The 19,400-nt window shown below is 38.9% G+C and overlaps 1 protein-coding gene across 2 annotated transcripts; it reads right to left on the bottom strand.

The window, feature by feature from the left end:
* Positions 1-571: 571 nt before the first annotated feature.
* On the bottom strand, positions 572-9,910 carry LOC109213558. Of its 2 annotated transcripts, XM_019377372.1 has the most exons (6): positions 9,744-9,910; positions 8,359-9,180; positions 8,150-8,265; positions 7,817-8,006; positions 2,885-2,967; positions 881-1,037 (listed from the first exon to the last, which is right to left on the bottom strand). In XM_019377372.1, exons 2-6 carry the CDS (start codon positions 9,044-9,046, stop codon positions 963-965), a joined length of 1,152 nt encoding a protein of 383 aa, XP_019232917.1. In that variant the 5' UTR covers positions 9,047-9,180; positions 9,744-9,910; the 3' UTR covers positions 881-962. The 2 variants fall into 2 exon arrangements, with proteins under 2 accessions (XP_019232916.1, XP_019232917.1); XM_019377371.1 differs by lacking the exon at positions 2,885-2,967 and having other exon boundaries at positions 572-1,037; positions 9,744-9,900.
* Between the last annotated feature and the right edge of the window lie 9,490 nt (positions 9,911-19,400).

Here is a 19,400-nt window from a genome sequence, read left to right as displayed (position 1 = left end):
GTGACAAATCTCAAATAATTCCTAACACTCGCCTATTCTGCGCCAAACGCATTCCACACTATGTCACAATCTTACATCATTAGGCAGTGAAGTCTCAGACGATTGACATGTTCACAGCCCTATTGCACATAAAAGACCAGCTAATGCAAATTTTCCTTATTTTTAAAGTCTCAGCATGGTTCGCTATGCAACTGTCCAAACATAAAGGTCACTTCTCTTGGTGCCTAGACAGCTAAATTGAGGAGTGAGAAAATTCCTGTTCTCCCTTTGCATTAACCTATTGAAAACATTACTAGAAAGTACGCTACTTCTGCCTCCCNAAAAAAAAAAGACAATGTTGCATTTTTTAGTAAGAAATTCGCAATAAAAGAAAGTCGTTGATAGGAACTTCCTTAAGATGTTATAAAAGACTTGATAGAGTACTACTAAAGCGTAAACTCTAAAACTTCAATGCTTTTATGTAATCACTTTGTTTACCAAATTGAGATGCTAACTCCAATGTTTCACTCTGGACCAGGGAGCTCCATTGACGGAATACACGCTTCGCCTGATCGGTTCAGACATAGAGCACTACATAAGAAAGCTTCTATATACTGGAAAAATCCAATACAACATGAATGCAAAAGTTCTTAACTTCAGCATGGGGAAACCAAGAGTTGGGTTCAATTACAATGGCCAAATGGAAGATGTAAACCAGTAAATTCAGGTAACAACGTTGACTATATTGAAACAATGAGTAGCAGAACCAAGTTTTAAGAATGTAAATGAAAATTTCACCTTCTCTTCTAAGTATGTATATGATCTTCTCTATGTCTGTTTTCAACACTTACCCCACAAAGATAATGCACAGCAAAATTGTCCTCCGCTAGTAATTGAAATAGTAACCTTTGATTCTCTTCTTCTATCGCTTTGTTTTATGGCACACGGCGGTATTGATGAATGGGAAAAAGTAACAACAACTTCTAGGAAGATCCAGGCATTGTTCGGAGACACTCTGCATCCTCCCAAGGCATGAACGCATCTTCCCGAGTTAGATGCTGGAGATATTGAAACAAAATGTAATTTTAGTACAAGTCACTAGCTTCTTGCAGAATGAGTAAGAATGTAAAAGAAAATAATGAATGTGAAAATGTCATGAGCGATGAGGCCATAATACTCCCTTGGTCCTTGTTCTCGTTCCGTTGGTCCATATTTATAACTAACAAACTCCTATTGGCTCAAACCTCATATAGACATCAAAACTTTGACAATGATACAGACATAGAGATTAGATCAGTCATCCTTATTGATCCTTGAAATTTTGGAGTCCAAAAAGTAAATTTGAGCAAGTCGAGTAGTTTTTCATGGTTTTTTGAGGTCAAAATGCAGCACTTCATAATTTAGAGGCAAAATGTCTGATAGGACGACAACAACCATTGATTCGAGGAATTTTGGAGGCAAGTGGTTTGGTGGGAAAAGGGTACTTTCTACTGTGTTTTCCATTAGGGACTGGGTGTGAGGAGATCCGCATGTATGGTAACTGCAAGGATCACCTTACACACTGAAAGAAAGGGAGCCTTCATTGAAGTCAATCTTTGGTAGGGAAAACATGGATTTGTAAGGTCCCTCTCCTTTCTGGATGCTGGCCATTAACTACTATACTATCTTGGTCCTAGAAGCTAATCTCTCTTTTTCCATCATTACCTTACCTCCTTTTTCATGCAATAAGGTTTATGTACTAAAGGCATAAAAAGATTTACAAAATCAGGTCATTTAAAAGGCGATTGCAGGTAACTCTATTTAATAAGAATTGATTCGTGATAAAAAATAAATGGTATGTAACCTGCTATAATAGGTTAATTACCACTGACAGTGCAAGACTTCTTTACACTCTCAGTGGATATAACTTAAATGTATTTGTTTTTATTCATGATGCAACATTGAGCAATGAATGATCCTTATCTGCAATTTATGGGGTACTTTGGTCTTGGGCATGGACTTCTGCTCAGGACTACATAGACAGCTCTCGTTTCTTCTGTACATCTCATGAGAAAGTAAGGGCTTACCAATAACTGTAGAGCTATCATAATCTAGACAAGCTAATGTTTACAAGTAATCCAAAAAAGGAAAACATGTGATTAGAGCCTATAGAAATTTCCTAATTACACAATTATATGGATCCAAATTAACAAGGTATAGATTCTTGTTATGTTTACATATTCTGGTCATATTAAAGACCTGCAATACCCAATCTATAACATCATAAACAAGTTGGAAGCTGCAATAAGTTGCAGTCTAGATAAGACAAAGTTCCCTCAACTCTTTGAGGATTACCAATTTCTTTTGTCAAAAGTAAAGAAAATTGTTGGTGTATCTAAGATTTTAAGCACATGATCACCTTTTGTAACAATCCCTCTGATGAGGAAGGTCCTTGCTTTCGCTTACACCACAAAATTTGCTATGAAAAGGATATCTTTGCAGATTATTCTAACAGCTATAAATCATCAAGACCGATTGCCCAGTACATTCTTTTCCATCTAACAGTTTCTTAGCTTCATACCTCTTTTGGCTCATTACCATATTCCACCTACTTATTGGAAACATATATACGAGTTTAATATCACAATCAATTATTGTGAGAATTCATATAGCTGACACGTAGTACTAGGACTGACATGTAGTAATAGTTGTTGTTGTATATGGAATTTGCTGCATTTCCACACTAATAGACACTTCCCATGCTAAGAGAAAAATTAAATGTCTAATTTCTTAAATAGATCAGTTTACCTGCAAGATTGCAACAATAAAATGAAGCAAAAGACAAAAGACAGATGAAAGGGGACGGGGAGAAAGAAAAATTGTTACTGTTCTTTACCAAGGACATCCAAGAAGAGGTAGCCCTCACCTCTAACCAAAAGAAAAACCCACGCATAATATTCAACTTTTTATCTTTGTCATGATTGGTCCTTTTGATTTCTCGATTGACACCTGCATTTTTACAGTGAAAATATATTGGAAATTCGTTGTTGATATGAAAATCACATGACTGACTTGGGATACGAACTGGCGCAGCGAATATCAGAACTAGCAATATCAATAGCAAATATGGAAGTAGAAACTAGAGAGAAATTCAACTAAACAAGCAAACAAACTTTAGTTTCTTCTCTTCTAAAACAAAACTACCAAAATCTAATTGGGAACCCTAATCTTGTGTTTTAAAGACTAATATACTTCCCAAAATACCCCAATTTAAATTGAAAAGGCTTGTAACATAACACTAATGCTAAAGCTTAAACTAATCTAAAGTTATATAAAACCAACCTGAATTACGTACAAGCAATCCCTAATTACCCATCTCTGTTGTGCAATCCCACTGCATCCTTGATTTATCATTGTTTTCCTTGATCATTAGGAATTTCAAACAAGTTTCCATATCCCTTTTTCTTCCCTTTTCAAGTAGACTCTCCACCTTCTTTTCAATGAGGATTTAATTTATTAACATAGTAAGATAAATTCCCACATAATAGTTGTTTACTTTACAAAATAGTAGAAAATCTTACATAAAATCAAGCAACATCCTGTCATCACTACTTACTAAAATATCAAATGCTCTCCAAAGTGGGACAGAAAATAAGTGTACACTTTGTTGGAAAGAGTTTTCAACTCCCTTAAATGCCTTTTTGTTTTTCTACATGGTCCACATCAGCGTCAAATGAGCTATTTCCCGTGTCTCTTTCTCCTCCTCTTACTCCAGAAGTCCCACTGCAGTGACAAATCTCAAATAATTCCTAACACTCGCCTATTCTGCGCCAAACGCATTCCACACTATGTCACAATCTTACATCATTAGGCAGTGAAGTCTCAGACGATTGACATGTTCACAGCCCTATTGCACATAAAAGACCAGCTAATGCAAATTTTCCTTTATTTTTAAAGTTCTCAGCATGGTTCGCTATGCAACTGTCCAAACAATAAAGGTCACTTCTCTTGGTGCCTAGACAGCTAAATTGAGGAGTGAGAAAATTCCTGTTCTCCCTTTGCATTAACCTATTGAAAAACAATTTTACAGTAAAAGCCATCCTTCTGCCTTCCCATTTCCATACGTCTCTAGCCATCAGTGAAAGTTTTACCTGTTAAATAATTCAACCAAACAGTTAATTCACCGATTTCCCAATTCTTTATGATGGCCGTGCTCACCTTGGACTTGGCCATACCTTTGGGATTGGTTGGAATCATGTGACACTAGCATCGTTGATGAATGAGATAGGATGGTTTAAATGGAGGAGCGCTCAGGGGTATTATGCTATAAAATGGTTTTAAGACCAGTAATATTATATAGGAGTGAACGTTGGGCCTCTAAACCAAAACATCCACAAAATGAGTGATGCACAACTGCACAATATAAGACGAGAAATATCACATTGGAAGTAGATAGAAGCAGCACATAGAGGACAAGATGATTTCAGTAGGTGTGAAATCATGATGACTAAAGGTGTTCGGATGAGGTAGGCCTAGAGTCACATGAAATGACATTATCTCAAAAACCCTAAAATCTCTTAGAATCCATGCAAACCAGGCAAAAAATAGTACAAAATGGAATCAAAAGATCCATATTAGCAGTCCTAACTTGTGGAGATTAAGGTTTGAGGTTTAGTCATGTTGGTACACTTGCATTGGGTCCAGTGATTACTAGGAAACTTTTTGGTAGATATTGCATGTCAGTAGAAAATGAAGAGAACCTCTAGCGCTAAGGAATCACAAACTATTGAATATTGGAGTGGATAGCAAGGATTGGTATAGCCCACCCCAAATAGCTTGAGATTGAGGTGGAGTTGTTTGCGTAGATCTTGGAGAACATCTATTAGATCTTTTTTTATATAAGTATCTATTAGAAGATCTTTTAAATCTTCTTAGCTGGTTAAGTATACTAATTTTGATTTTGAACCTGCACAGTGAAAATATTGTGCAACAATAGTGCCCTAAATTGTTGTCCTTGTCATATTAGTCCATAGTACATTTGATTCCTTCATAGGTTCTGCACCTTGTACACTAAAGCTTCCACCTGCTGGACTAGATCCACTAAAGTTCAAGTCTCTCCTTTTACCTGTAAATGTATGCTAATTTTGGTATTCGAACCTGCACAGGGATAAGAAAAGAAAAAACTTCTCGGATCGGTGGAAAGAAATAAAAAACCTTGCGGAGTGAAAAACTTGTGCAACTATAGTGCCTTTGAATCTTCATCCTTATATCATGCTACGTTTGCTTTCTTCGCAAGTTCTTCACTTCTTGCTCTAGGGCTGCCACTCGCAGGCTATATCCATTAAAGTTCAAAATATCTGTTTTTCTGTAAAGTGACTTCTCCGGTCATGGTGTAGCAACCAACTTTAGGATTCCAAAATGCTTTCTTATCAATCACAGTGAAGGAATATATGTTTTTTTAATAGGAACAGTGAAAGCATATACGTAAGAAACAACCAGTTTCCATACACAACTTCGGGAGACCTTTTCCTTTTTTGTACATGTTTTGGAGCACCTATGAGATTCCTGGTAAGATAGATTGTTAGGATATAGCATCATTGCTCTTTGTAAAGAATGTCACTTTGTCTACTATTTTCATATGGTATGTACAACTTTTGTATCTAGAGATTTCCTTTTTAATTTTCATTTCAATTAAATCAAGATGCTAAGAGAAATAAATAGAATCTGCAAATGGCAGTTTTTCTCTTCTAAAACATACTGTAACTCCAAAAGCAAACCAGAAAACCTAATTGTGGCCATTAACAGCAAATATATCCAAAATACCTAAAATGCTCCTACTTTAAGCTGAACAGGCTCCTAACTTAAACCCTAGCCTAAACAAATAAACGAAACCGACAAAAGCTTAAAAATAATATAAGATCCTAACACCCAATCTAAATTATGATTTCTTTCCTATCTCTACCATGAAATCACCCTGCAGCAAGAAGTACATAGCTAGGTTCTAGGATGTAATTTAGTAATACTAAATGTACCCAATATGTGGGGTAACAGGTAATAAATAGGTGATAGAAACCATTGAGAGATTACTACAAAGGAGAACTTTAAGGAGTTTCAGAATTTTATTGAAGGGATATCTCATCAACTCTGAAGGCTTGGCAAGAGTTGCTAAAAGGAAAGTGCATGAAAATGTTAACTACCAAACCAAGCAAGGGGAAGCAGCTAAGGAGGGTGAAGTCGCCAAAACTGGATAGGCATTAACTTTCATGCATAAGCAGCCTTATATGAGTAAAATATTAGAAGAGCTTCATATCTCTAACTATTAGGTGGAGTATGCATATTACATTCAGCTCTAGTACTATAAGTTAGTTGACTCCTCGACCGAGGACTCCAGTCAAAGCAGATTTTGTTCCAGATCACTGACAAGCATAGTTAATGAATTTTTGTTGTTAAGTTAAAAATATAATTATATACATTTTAACTAGCAGAAAGTCTCACTTAATGCAAATCAGATGCGTATAGTTAACATCTGCACACCCCTCAACAAAAGGGAGGCAAACACCTGATAACTAGTATACTTATCCATTTTATTTGTTCTCCTTCGCCTTGATTCGTTCAGCTGAAGAACACTAGAGAAAAGATGTTTCTTCATCAATTTACCCGTCAGAGTGATTTTCCAAAACAAGCTCATATAAGGCATGCATGTTAAGATGAAGGAATCATGTGAAATATTAGAGTTAATTTGTTTTGACTTTTGACAGTGAACACTTTCATCTCAAAAACGAAAGGAGAACAAATAAGTTAGAACGAGATACTATTTTGATTATCGATGACCTCAAGAATATTTGGCAAGTTCTGTCTGCAGTTTCTCAGTGTGGGTTTTCAGATGTCGAAAACAGTTATTCCTTCCTAGAAATGTTTTCCTAGTTCCCTGCCAGGGAGTCGCAACTCGTCCACTTGCCTTACGTGACTTTTTTTATAAGGTCAGTTGCCCTTCATGACTATTCTTTCCATTGACATTTCTCTGGGTGTAAATATTATACTGTATTAAAAGTTACATTATTCATGCCTCGTTCATATGAAATTTTGAATCAATTTAAAAGGGTAACATTGATCTTTCTTGTTCTTTTTCTTCTGGAACCACTGTGAAAACAACTCTACTCTTCCACACCTAGTGGAAGTAAAATGATAAACATGAGACGAAGTATAAAAGTGTAGAAAACTAAAGGAGAACATATTCTACTGCAAGCAACATGAAAATGGAAAGAGAACAAAGATAACGCTAAAAGCGGCCTATGCCTATCTTAAGCAAAAGGTTCAGAACTTGAATTACTTTTGCATACAAAAAGCTCAAGATAATTTAAGAGAAAAGCAAGATGAAACCTTTCCACTTGTTTTAAAAATTCTAAAACAGTTGCAGTTGTTCCATCTTTTTTTCTCCCTTTAACTGCCTAGACCAGAGACGACATTGCTTCTATCATTTACCATATACTCCGCCCACTTTTATTTGATTGTTTGGGTTCAGAAATTTTTCTTCATTTCCCCCCTTTTTGGGAGGTTTAGAGTCGCCCTGAGATGACTAATAACAAAGAAGAAGTCAAACATTTTTTCAATCAGATGGGTAAACATTTGCTAGCAAATTCAGTCCATTTTGAGGCGAAAGAAGAAGACAAGGAGCTATTCTTAAATTCTCTAAAGTGAGAAAGCATGAGTTCTATTGGATTGGATACTATCTTAAAGGTAACTATATAAAGTTTGAAACCAAGGGATGGCCTGAGAAAAATTCAAACACGCAGAGAAGCATTCAAAATGCAAAGGGATGCTGCAGTGCTGGAAAACAAACTTAAGGTTGTTAACCAACCTTTATGGAGTGATAGAAGGGATGTTCCACGTCTATTTATTGAGCTACATGGCACCTTAATATCTTTCCAAAGCTTCTTATACTCCTCATCATCATAGGGCCTCATCAATAAATTCAGAACCTCCTTCCTGTAGCCAGAATCTATAATTGACGCATTTGGGTTGCTGATAGGCTGACTGGGATCCTCCAGCTTGATACACAAAATTAGAAGCCAATGCAACAAGAGTTATCATGCAGAAATAAAACTAAGAGTAACATAAAAGGAAGGAAGAAGAGGGAGGGGAAGAGGGACCAAGATAACTAGTGAAAGTAGAAGAAGAATTGAAATAGTACATTCTCGCTATGTTCCACTGAAAATACAAAGGGGTTAGAGCTACTGCCCATGCCTAACTCTGCATCAACGTTCTGAACAATTTCTACTTCACTTTGGGGGATCTCCTCCTTGAGAGCTTCATAAACCAAATAACAATTATTTCCAAATGAAGATTTGAGACAGCGATCTTCGTAAACAGGTTTTCTTGCGAGAATCAAATAAATCTTACAATCAGAATCTTCTTTTGGTTCTGTCTTTACTCTCACGTCCATGAATTTGCCACCATTCTGTGTCTTCTGCTCCTTACCAGGTACAATCTTCACATCAGTACTGTGCTTTCTGTTACCTAAATCCCTATCTACCCTCCTTTGCTTCTGACTCAAGATCCCATTTTTCATCTTATGCTTCTCAACTACGGAGGTATTCCTATTCTTTCTCGCGTAAGTGTCTAGAGCTTTTGAACTCCCTAATTTGTACTTTTCCCTAACACTATCCTGATCCTTTCCAACTCCATGAATCTCCCACTCCCTATCAGTTGTTAGGTTCCTCTGACAATCATATTCGTGCTCATCATCAGATCTGTCCTCTTTCTCATACTTCACGAACACGGGCAACCCATTCTGATCACTAGCTTTAAGAACATATGACGTTCCATCTGGCTTAGTGTTAGCCAAGAAAGTCATATATTGCGGGTCAGCTTCAACATCACTACAACTAGAATTCTCCCTATCATAGGCAGCTCCCACGTCAGCCTCCTTTGTTGATAACCCGGCATTATCTTGATCCACAAGAACACATCTTTCCAGTGCTTTATGATCCCTAAGCCCAGTACCTTCCCTATCATACTTCTTCTTCTTTCTATATAGACGACAAAAATCATACATTAAATCCCAATCCTGCATTCCAGCTTTCTCCATCCAATCAAATTCAATTTCCAAGAAACCAAAAACCCAAAATAAACACTGCAGTTAATCTTGTTTCAGCCAGATAACCACATACAACGACTAATCACTGTTTCATCCATTCACTTTTAAACAGCCAACATAAATATCTGTACAATAGAGGCAAAAAAGACTAATCTTAGTTTTTAAAATCAAGAAAATGGGAGACATTAGTTTAAAGAAAAAGTACTCCCAGATCACAAGCATTTCTTCTTAAATTTCTCTTTTTAGTTACTCTCTTCATTCCAGTTTATGTGACCCTATTTCCTTCAGGTTGTTCCAAAAAGAATGACCCCTTTGGAAACAATTTAACCTGAACTTTTTTTTACCCCTAATGACAAACTTTGATAGCCATATACACATGTTATGAATGTATCTAACAAAAAGTCTCAAACGTTCTATAGCCATGCTACAAGTTTCAAAAGTTATTTTTTCCAGTTACATGAAATGAGACAGAAGGAGTAAAATCAAGGGGTTCCTATGCACTTACATACTTTAACGGGATGCCGATGGCAACCACTGAACCAAAGATCATTCCAAATAAGCTTCTATAGCCACACACACACACACACACACAAAACAATGTATAGAAAAGCACTGGAAAAAATCGCATGCAGAAGCAAGGTAAAACGATTAAGCGAACTGTGAGCAAAAAAGCGTGATAAATCAGTACATCGCCTAGCCGGAGAGTCGACGGAGAAAAAGCAAAAGAGCGTCGGAATTGCGATAATCTGAGAAGAAGACAAACGCAGCGGGAGCAAATTTGAAGAAGAGTGTAAAATGCAGCCTATTTGTAATTTCTTCTTTCTTAAATTTCATTACACCCTTCAAAAATTTTATAATGTCCAAAGTTTCCCCTTAAATATTAAATTAATATTTAAAATATTCTATCTATGGTGTAAGTAATAGATAGAATATCAATTTTATCTTGCCTTAAATAGAAACGTTTAGCTCATGTAAGATACTTTGACTATTGGAACAGGAAAAAAAGAAAAAAGAAGAGAACAGTTTGACTAAACCAATGACTAAATTAACGCTAGTCCTTAGACGTGATGTATGGGAGTATTTGGATGAGTCCGGAACCGAAATATTCTCTTTTTTGAACTTGAAATACTTTTTTAGGTGAAAAAAAAACTTAGTTACCAAAATATGTAAAACATGGTTAACAACCACGTTTTACCTTAACGGCTGTTTGGGATGTTAAGGTAAAACGCGGTTGTTAACCGCGCTTTACCTGGAAGCTGATAAGACGGCTATGTAAAGCGCGGTTCATTACTGAGTTTTATATAAACCGCGTTTTACATGTTTTGTGGGCTCACCAATAACTCTTCTGCACTTAACTGACATAACAATAATTCAAATATGTAAAACGCCCTTTCATTGCCTTATTTAAAGGGGTTAATGGTTTTGAGAAAAATCATTCAGAAATTCTCCAACTTCGTGATAAATTTTTCTTGTTGTTAAATTCTCAAGTTGTTTTCATAATGTCTGAAGAGCGAAAAGTAAGGGTTTCATTATATTGGGGGGCGAGGTTGTGGTGGTGAATAACTCAGTGAGCTATAGTTTATCTCCACAGAGTCATGTTAAGTTGCCACTTACAATGGAGTGCGATAGACTGGTATCATTGTTATGCAATAAAATGAGGTTGAGCAAATGTTCGGTGAATCTTAAAATAACCGGAAGATATCCGTATTCTGTGACTCCGCAAGGGGTTGCTTGTTACGCTGAGTTTAATATCGAGATGATGAAACTCTGAGAGATTTTTGGGGACTTCGGATGAATACCGGGAATTTATTTTGATAAAAATGTTGGAATGTACGTGAAGGTTGAAGACGTTCGCAATAATGATGTTGCGCAAAGCAGGGATAACCCTCAATCATCGGGTGGTTATTCTGGAGCAGTTTTAGCCCAACAGGTTCCGGTTGAAAGAGTTTGGCCGGATCTAAACTTATCTCCACGGGCGAACGAGGAGCGAGGAAATAATTTCTCTCCTACTTTACATAATCCACAAGACGACTGGTAAACTTCAATTTTCCTTTATGTTACGATGTTTATTTTTGTTGTATTGAATTTATATTAACACTCATATATTCCACAGAGGGTACCCTCTAGATATGAATTTTACAAGTTATGACCCCATGCCCAGTTGGAATATGCGTAGTTTTGGTGTGTTGGATCACGGTGGTCCATCCGAGAGTCATCACCAACAGGATAATGTCCATCATGGAATGTCAACACATTACGGCTTGTAAGTGAAGTGATATAGCTATATGTAAAGTATTTATCAATTTGAGTAGCTTATCATTTTGTTGTTTGTGCAGTGAAAACGAGAAACTTGATGGTCATGACCTCACTCAGTTGCCCGTAGACGACGTATTTACTCGAGATTTGGCAGATGCGCAGAGTCAGGAAGATAATAGTGATGATGACAACAATTCCGATGAGTCTGGAGATGACACACCCTTCCCTGACGAGGGTGATGAGGAGGAGGAAGTGAATGTCGAACCTGAGCTGACGAGGGAGCATGCTCTACCTCCCGTTAGACCAAGAGTGTACGAGTCCCACGTGCCGTTTCATTCAAGTCATATTCCTTACCTTGATAATTTGCCAAGTATGCTGGATGTGTATGCCCTCACAAGGGATCTTGACGAAATTCGGACAGCAATGTGGCATGAGTCTAGACCAATGGTGCTGGCAAAGGGCATATTTTTTCCCGATAAAGCTTGCCTAACTAGGGCTTGTAAAATGTACAACGTAAGAGAGTTTCATGAGATGATAGTACGAGAGTCAAGTCCGGAGGTATACAAGGTTGTTTGTCGTAGATGGTTTACGGGTTGTCACTGGATGCTGCGTGCGACCAAGAAGGAAACAGGGTTGTGGAAAGTAGGTAAATATATTGGCACCCATGTTTGTGAAATGGACACATACATTGAGAATCACTTCAACTTGGATGTTGACTTGATTTCTCTTCAACTGATTCCACAATTGGAAGTGTCCATTAGGTACAAGATCAAAGAGTGTATTACATCTATCCACCAGGAATATGGGTGTACTATTACCAAAAGAAAGGCATATCTCAGGCGTAAACGTGCATTTGAAATTGTTTATGGTGACTGGGATAAGTCATTTGCATCTCTACCCAGGTACATGGCCGCACTGAAACACTTTAACCCCGGGACTATTGTTGAATGGAAGCTTGAGCAGAGTGCAGAAATACCAGAATATATATTCAGATACGTGTTCTGGGAATTTAAACCAGCAATTGATGGTTTTGTGCATTGTCTTCTGGTAATTTCTATAGACGGTACTCATGCCTATGGAAAGTATGATATTAAGTTGTTGATCGTCGTTGCAGTAGATGCTAATGGACAAATATTTCCACTAGCTTTTGCCATCTGTGCCAATGAAAGCCAAGAGACGTGGACGCTATTTTTGAACCACTTGAAGCAGCACGTTATCAAACAACGTTCAGGTATTTGTCTAATATCTGATCGACATGGCGGTATATTAAGTTCTGTAGAGCATTTGCCTGAATGGCAGGAACCCTATGCATACCACCGTTACTGTGTGAGCCACTTGAATGCCAATTTCCAGAAGAAATATCCCAACAAGGACTTGCATGATTTAATGTGGATGGTTGCAACTGATCACCAGCGGTGCAAATTCAGGAGGCGCATGGAATTGATCCGGCAGTTAGACGAAAGAGCCTATAATTGGTTGATGCGACATGAGCTTCACAAGTGGACATTGCATGCTGATGGTGGCAGACGACGGTGAACCCTGACTACAAATGTGTCGGAGTCTTTCAACAGGTTGTTGAAGTCTGCACGTGGATTGCATGTCTCTTCCATGGTCCGGATGACATTCAAACAGATGGCAGAGAGGTTTGTTGAAAGGCATAGAGGTGTATCAGAATTGATGGAGAGGGGTGTTGAATTTATGCCAATACCGATGAAAAGATTTGAGAAATACAGGAGGCGAGCACATTGGCATTCATATTTACAGTATGATCACGACCGGGATGTCTTTGAAGTTCGCACCGCTATCCATCAACACCGGGGAAATAATATACACACCGTAAATGAAGCCAGTAGGTTGTGTTCAACCATCTACCACATGCCGTGCTCACATGCCATGAAGTGCTTTCAACATACAGGTTTAGGGGCAACCAACTATGTTGATAGGCAATACAGTGTTGCTGCATACTTAAACACATATAGTGGACAGTTACAGCCAGTGGGTGCTGACAATTATTGGCCGCCGAAACCATTTAAAATGCTGTATAACAAGGACTATTTGCGCAAGCTACAAGTGCAAAAGAGAACACGTATGCGGGACCAAATGGATGTTGGTGATACTGTTTATGCGCGTAAATGTGGCATATGCTCGCAAACAGGACACGACCGTTGTAAATATCCTTCAGCTGGTTCGGGTGGTAGTGGTAATCCAGCTCCTAGTGCAAATTCATCAACTCTCCCTTACTGGGGACCACCTACTCGCCGGCCCCCACGACCCCGTGGGACACCCCTGCCTCGTGGGACAGCCCTGCCTCGTGGTCCCCTAGCTCGTGGGATAGGCCTACCTCGACAGTAGTGTTCTGGCGCCATATAGGCAGGGACGTGCTCTAAGCGCTCGTCCTCTCTGGCTCGATGCAGTGTCTGGGCAGCCAGCTTTGTAACCTGTCGGCCATACTCGTGCAAAGTAACCGCTCCCTCGCCGGCATGCTACTGCATCTACAGTCCCAACTGGTGGACTAAATGTAGTCCAATATCATGCACAACATGTAAAATATAAATTACGGAACGCTAGATAACAGATATAAGTAAGAATACCAAATAACGTACTGGTGCCTCGTACCTCCTGGCGTATGGAACGTACTGACCGTGTAGCGACCCAACTGGTCGTTTTGAGCAATTACGTCTGGTTCGGCAGTTTGAGGTCACGAGCATCTTCATATTATGTGTATCGACTTGCGTGCACAGTCCGGGCATGAAACCGGAAAGCTTTTATGTGAAAAATATGAAAATATAGTAATTTCTAGAGTTAAAATTTGGTTTTTAGTTGACTTTGGTCAACATTTTTGGTAAAAGGACCTGGATCTGTGTCCCGACGATCCCGGGAGGTCCGCGGTAAAATATGGGACTTGGGCGTATGCCCGGAATTGAATTCCGAGGTCCCTAGCCTTAGAAAATAATTTTTGAAGAAAATTGTTGTGTTGGTTTTTAAAAGAAATAAAGAAATGAATTAATGTTTGAACTCGTTGGTATCGGGCCAGTATTTTAGTTTCGGAGCCCGGTACAAGTTTTTTATGATATTTAAGTCCTATCTGTAAAATTTGGTGAAAACCGGAATTGATTTGACGTGATTTGAACGTTCGGTTGAAAAATTAGAAAATTTGAGTGTCCTTGAGAAAATCATGAGTTTTGAGGTTAAATTTATAGTTTTGATGTTATTTTTATGATTTGATCACACGAGCAAGTCCATATGATGTTTTTAGACTTGCGTGCATGTTTGGTTTAGAGCCCCGAGGGCTTGGGTGAGTTTCGGATAGGTTTAGGCTATGTTGCGCTTGTTTTTGGATGCTTCATTGTCGTTTCTTCAAGCAAAAATGATACCACATTGAGCAAATGAGATCCAAATTCATTTTTGTTTGAACCATTAGATCCGTTCGAAATTATGGATCCATGGGAAAAAGAATCATCAAATTTGGACATTGTATGAGGAAGTTATGCTCATTTTCGTGTCGGGAAAAATTGCTGGTTTCTGGTGTGTTCGCAAATGCGAACTTTTCCATCGCATTTGCGATGCCCAGTTCGCAAATGCGGACTCTTTGTCGCAAAATGCAACTTCTGCCAGCCCTGCTTTGTTCGCAATTTGCGAGGGTTCGCAATTGGTCGCAAATGCGACATCTGAGGCCTATTAAGTGAGGTTTTTGACGAGATTTTCACCCATTTTTCAATTTTCTCAAACCCTAAACCTCCATGGGCGATTTTCCAAAGATCCAAACTTCTCCAAATCATTGGGTAAGTGTCTCTAATCAATTTTCAACTATATTTTGTGATTATATCTTAGATTTAACACCAAATTCATGAGAATCTAAAGGAAAATTTGGGGAAAATTGTGAAATCTTTCAAAATTTTAAAATGATGATTTGAATGACCAAATGGTATCGGAGTTAGAAAATTTTTGTATGGGTGAACTCATAGCGGAATGGGAGTTCGATTTTTGTAAATTTTGTCGAGTTCCGAGGTGCGGGCCCGGGGAGTTGACTTTTGTTGACTTTTTGCAAATTGTATAAAAATCATAGTTTTGTTAATTAAAATTGTTTTCACTTGCATTGTTTGATGTATTCAAGTCGTTTTTGGCTAGATTGAGCCGAGCGTTGATGAATTGGTAAAGGAAAAGCTAAATTGAATATTGAATTAGCCGGATTGAGGTAAATATCTTGCCTAACCTTGTGTGGAGGACTTCCCCTTAGGATATGAGTCTTCTATGCTAATTGTAGTCCGTGCACGCGAGGTGACGAGTGTGTGCTCGGATTTATTTTTGGGAAATTTCCTCTAGGGTTGTTAGGTCCTTATGTTCATTATGTGCAAAATGTTCCATCATGCTTGAGTTTCCTAATTGCTTAAATTACCTCTATATGCTCCATATGATGTTGCTAGTTTCCCTCTAATTCTTAAGTGTTACTTGGCCCCTAATTGCCTTAATTGTAGTGATTGCCTTCCTTATTGTTTCCTATGACTTCGTGCAAATATGTTACATGTCCATTTGTTGTGGTTACCGGTGTAATTATTACATGCTTATTATGTCTTATTGCTTTGTTAAGGTTAGTGTGCTTCTTGGTTTTCTTTTCGTGATCCTTATTATGTGCTATCCATGCTTGACTTGATGAGCATTCATGTTGGACCAAGCTTATGGTAATTCCTTGGTATTTGACTGTTGTTGAGTATTGACTCAAGTTGGAATTCATTTTGTGAAGTTAATTGCTGGGACGAGATTGATTATTGTTGATACCCTTACCGGGATGTATTGTTTATGATATGGTTTCCCTTGCCGGGATGTTATTGCTTATGATATTATTTCCCTTGCCGGGATATTGTTATTATACTATTGTTCCCTTGCCGGGATTCTATTGTGATGTTATTGATCCCCTGCCCAAATTGCTTGTGATTGTTGCTTGGGTGAGGAAGAGTGTAAAGCACGAAGGGTAATGCCGTGCACGATATTTGTGAGAGAGTGTTAAAGCACGAAGGGTGATGCCGTGCATGATATTTGTGAGAGAGTGTTAATGCACGAAGGGGTGATGTCGTGCCGCACGATGTACCATTTCGTGCCTTTATATGAGTGATAATGCACGAAGGATCATTTCGTGCCATGATTATGTGAGGTAAAAGCACGAAGGGTGATGCCGTGCCGATTATATTGAGTCTTATGGTGAGGACGAGAGTAAAAGCACGAAGGGTGATGCCGTGCACTTGTCCTTGATTTTCCTGATTCTTGGTGATAATTGAGTTATGGTGCTCTTTACGTTTATTTCCTGATTTTCTGTTCTTACTTAATTCTATTGTGATGTTATTGATTCCCTTGCCCAAATTGATTGTGATTGTTGCTTGGGTGGGAAGAGTGTAAAGCACGAAGGGTGATGCCGTGCACGATATTTGTGAGAGAGTGTTAAAGCACGAAGGGTGATGCCGTGCATGTTACTTGTGAGAGAGTGTTAAAGCACGAAGGGTGATGCCGTGCACTTTCTGTTTCCTATGCTTATTTGTTGTTACCAATTCAAGTGTTTTAACTGTTCAGATTCCTTTACTGCTGCGATCCTTTGTGATAGAACCCCATAGTGTTTTCAATACTTCGCCGTATTTATGTGTATATTTCAATACTTCAAATTTCAATAATTGTTTCATTTTTAATTCAATTAGTTACTCAATTAAATTCCCTTAAACCATCTGAGGTTGTATTTTACTTTTAAAAAAAGAATTTCTACTAAGTTAATTTATTAAATCCCTTGTTAAAGGTAATAATTCATTCGATGTTGTATTTTAATTGAAAATGGTATTTTCTTTATTCAAATAATTTCTAAAAATAACTTCATCTTTTCTTGCTAAGTTCCTAATTGGTTTAGAAGCTGTACTCTACTTTATGTTATGTAAGTGAGACTCCGTGAATATCTTAATTGCATTTTTTATGGACCCTATGTACTGAGTAACATAAGAACGTTGTTGTGCAAAGGGAGATAGAAATATATGGGCACAAGGTGCCGTATGTGCTAAATGTTTGGTAATTGAGGTATGATATGAGACGTCGAGTTTGAGGTGGCTGGAATTGTGCACCAGAAATGATATGATTATTGAGCTGACATCGCCTTCCTTGTTTGAGTACATTCTTACTTGTACCACCGGTTTTGGGAATTGTAATTTGCTAAGAGTTATTTAAATTAAAGTTAGCAAATATAAATGTTATCTCAGTTAATGTTAGGCTTACCTAGTTTAGAGACTAGATGCCATCACAACTCCTTCGGAGAAATTTTTGGGTCGTGACAGACCGCTAGCTCGATGAATGGGATTCCCTAACGATAAGTCGGGATTGCACCGCGGTACCAGCCCATGTAATCATGCTCAGTATCCGGTCGACTCGGTGGGGGGGGAGGGGGGGGGGGGGAATGAGGTCAGATCGCTGTTCCCAAGTAAATAGCTCCTATAGCCATGCCAAAAATGCGTCGTCCACCCTGGTACGATTATCCTGCTGGTAATGTGTGGTCCCCCAGGTGGGCGGCGTCGGTACGAGCTGCGGACGGCCAAACTGGCGAAGTACCCGCTCAGTGGCATGATGCTCCACAATATCAAGGCAAAACAACGGGACAGAAGAGCTCCACATAAGTCGGCCGGCCAAGCAATAACAGGGCAAGCCAGCTATCAACTCGTCGTTGTATGGCTTCCAGATGAACTATTAAGTAAGAACAGAAAACTTCAGTATACACAACTTGTGTTTGAAGCTATGACAAGTAAACTTAGATATACATTTACCTGTACGCCATCTAGCAAATCCAATATATCTCTGAACAAGGAGAGATTATGCTGAGCCTCGTACTCGCGCATATATCCCCGCCGGAGAATCCACCTCCTAGCTAGAGGGAGCAACGGAGGTGGTACATCCGGATCTAATGGTGGTAGAGGTGGCTGCAACTGCAGGAACCACTCCCAGGCCCAAACCTCACATAAAAAGTTGACGTAAAATTTAAGATATATTTTTACTAGGTATATTAAAATGAATAGAGCATTCGAATATGTTATCACCTGTAGTAGCGGCAAAATCCAGTAACGTCATGCTGGGTGCCCATGCTCACCCGGCACATCTGCCTGTACAAGTAGCCGAGAACAGCAGCACCCAGCTGTACTGGGGTAAATCAGCTAGCAGCTCAAGATGATGAAGAAATCTCCAGCTGACTAGGTTACCCGAAGTGTTCGGGAACAAGACCCCTCCAAACATAAGGAGTAGCAGCAACCTCGTATATCGGTCAACATGATAATCCAGTGTATTGCCATCGATCTCAGGATGCAGTGCCTCCAACCACAGTCGAATAGTCGTCAACGGAAAACGACTGGTCCCAGCCAATACATTCTCATCCTCTGGCCGGAAAGCAGTGAGCCGCTGTAGCATGTCCAGGTACTGTACACGTGTCATCTCTCTCATGCCAGGCGGCAAAGCAACGGGGTGTCCATCAACGGGCAGCCAATACAAAACCTCCACGTCCTGTAGTGTGATGGTGGCCTCGCCAATGGGCAGGTGGAATGTGTGCGTCTCCGGTCGCCACCGCTCTATCAGGGCCGTGACCTAAGACCAATCGAGCTGTAGGCGCTCGATCTCCAAAATCCTGTAGAAACCCGTCTCTCGCAGGCGTGTAACTACACGGGCATGGAGAACTCTGTCACGCAGAATATCCCACATGTCGTCCACTCTCCTGACGCGGAGAGTCTGGATCAGTAACTCTCCCTCCCATATGTGGGCGGACCTATGATCGCCCTGTAAAGACAGTAGCTCATCGCTGGAAGGTCCGGGATGAATAGGCGGCACCTCCATGTCATCTACTGTAAATTAAACAACATTAATTACATGTTAGTTTTATAATTTTATATGTTAGTTTGTAAATTAAATAATTAATTTTTATAATTATACAATATTTAATTATTATATTCACATATGGGTTCCAGGCTCGATATTTGCGGCCCGGTAGCACCAAGATATCCTAAATTCTTCTATGTGTTAGTTTTATAATTTTATATGTTTGTTTATAAATTAAATAATTAATTTTTATAATTAAATATTC

Source organism: Nicotiana attenuata, unplaced genomic scaffold (assembly GCF_001879085.1).
Source record: "Nicotiana attenuata strain UT unplaced genomic scaffold, NIATTr2, whole genome shotgun sequence".
In the NCBI taxonomy this organism is placed as follows: domain Eukaryota; kingdom Viridiplantae; phylum Streptophyta; class Magnoliopsida; order Solanales; family Solanaceae; genus Nicotiana; species Nicotiana attenuata.
Note: the sequence above shows the minus strand (reverse complement) of the source record. Positions and strands in the feature narration are given on the sequence as shown.

Excerpts from the sequence above, each read along its gene's own strand:
- LOC109213558 (XM_019377371.1), bottom strand. The coding sequence starts at position 9,046 with ATGGAGAAAGCTGGAATGCAGGATTGGGATTTAATGTATGATTTTTGT. Across the intron at positions 8,266-8,358 it reads ACCAAAAGAAGATTCTGATT|CTCTCAAGGAGGAGATCCCC; the intron begins GTAAGATTTATT and ends TGGTTTATGAAG. Across the intron at positions 1,038-7,816 it reads CCTTCTATCACTCCATAAAG|CATCTAACTCGGGAAGATGC; the intron begins GTTGGTTAACAA and ends CAATATCTCCAG.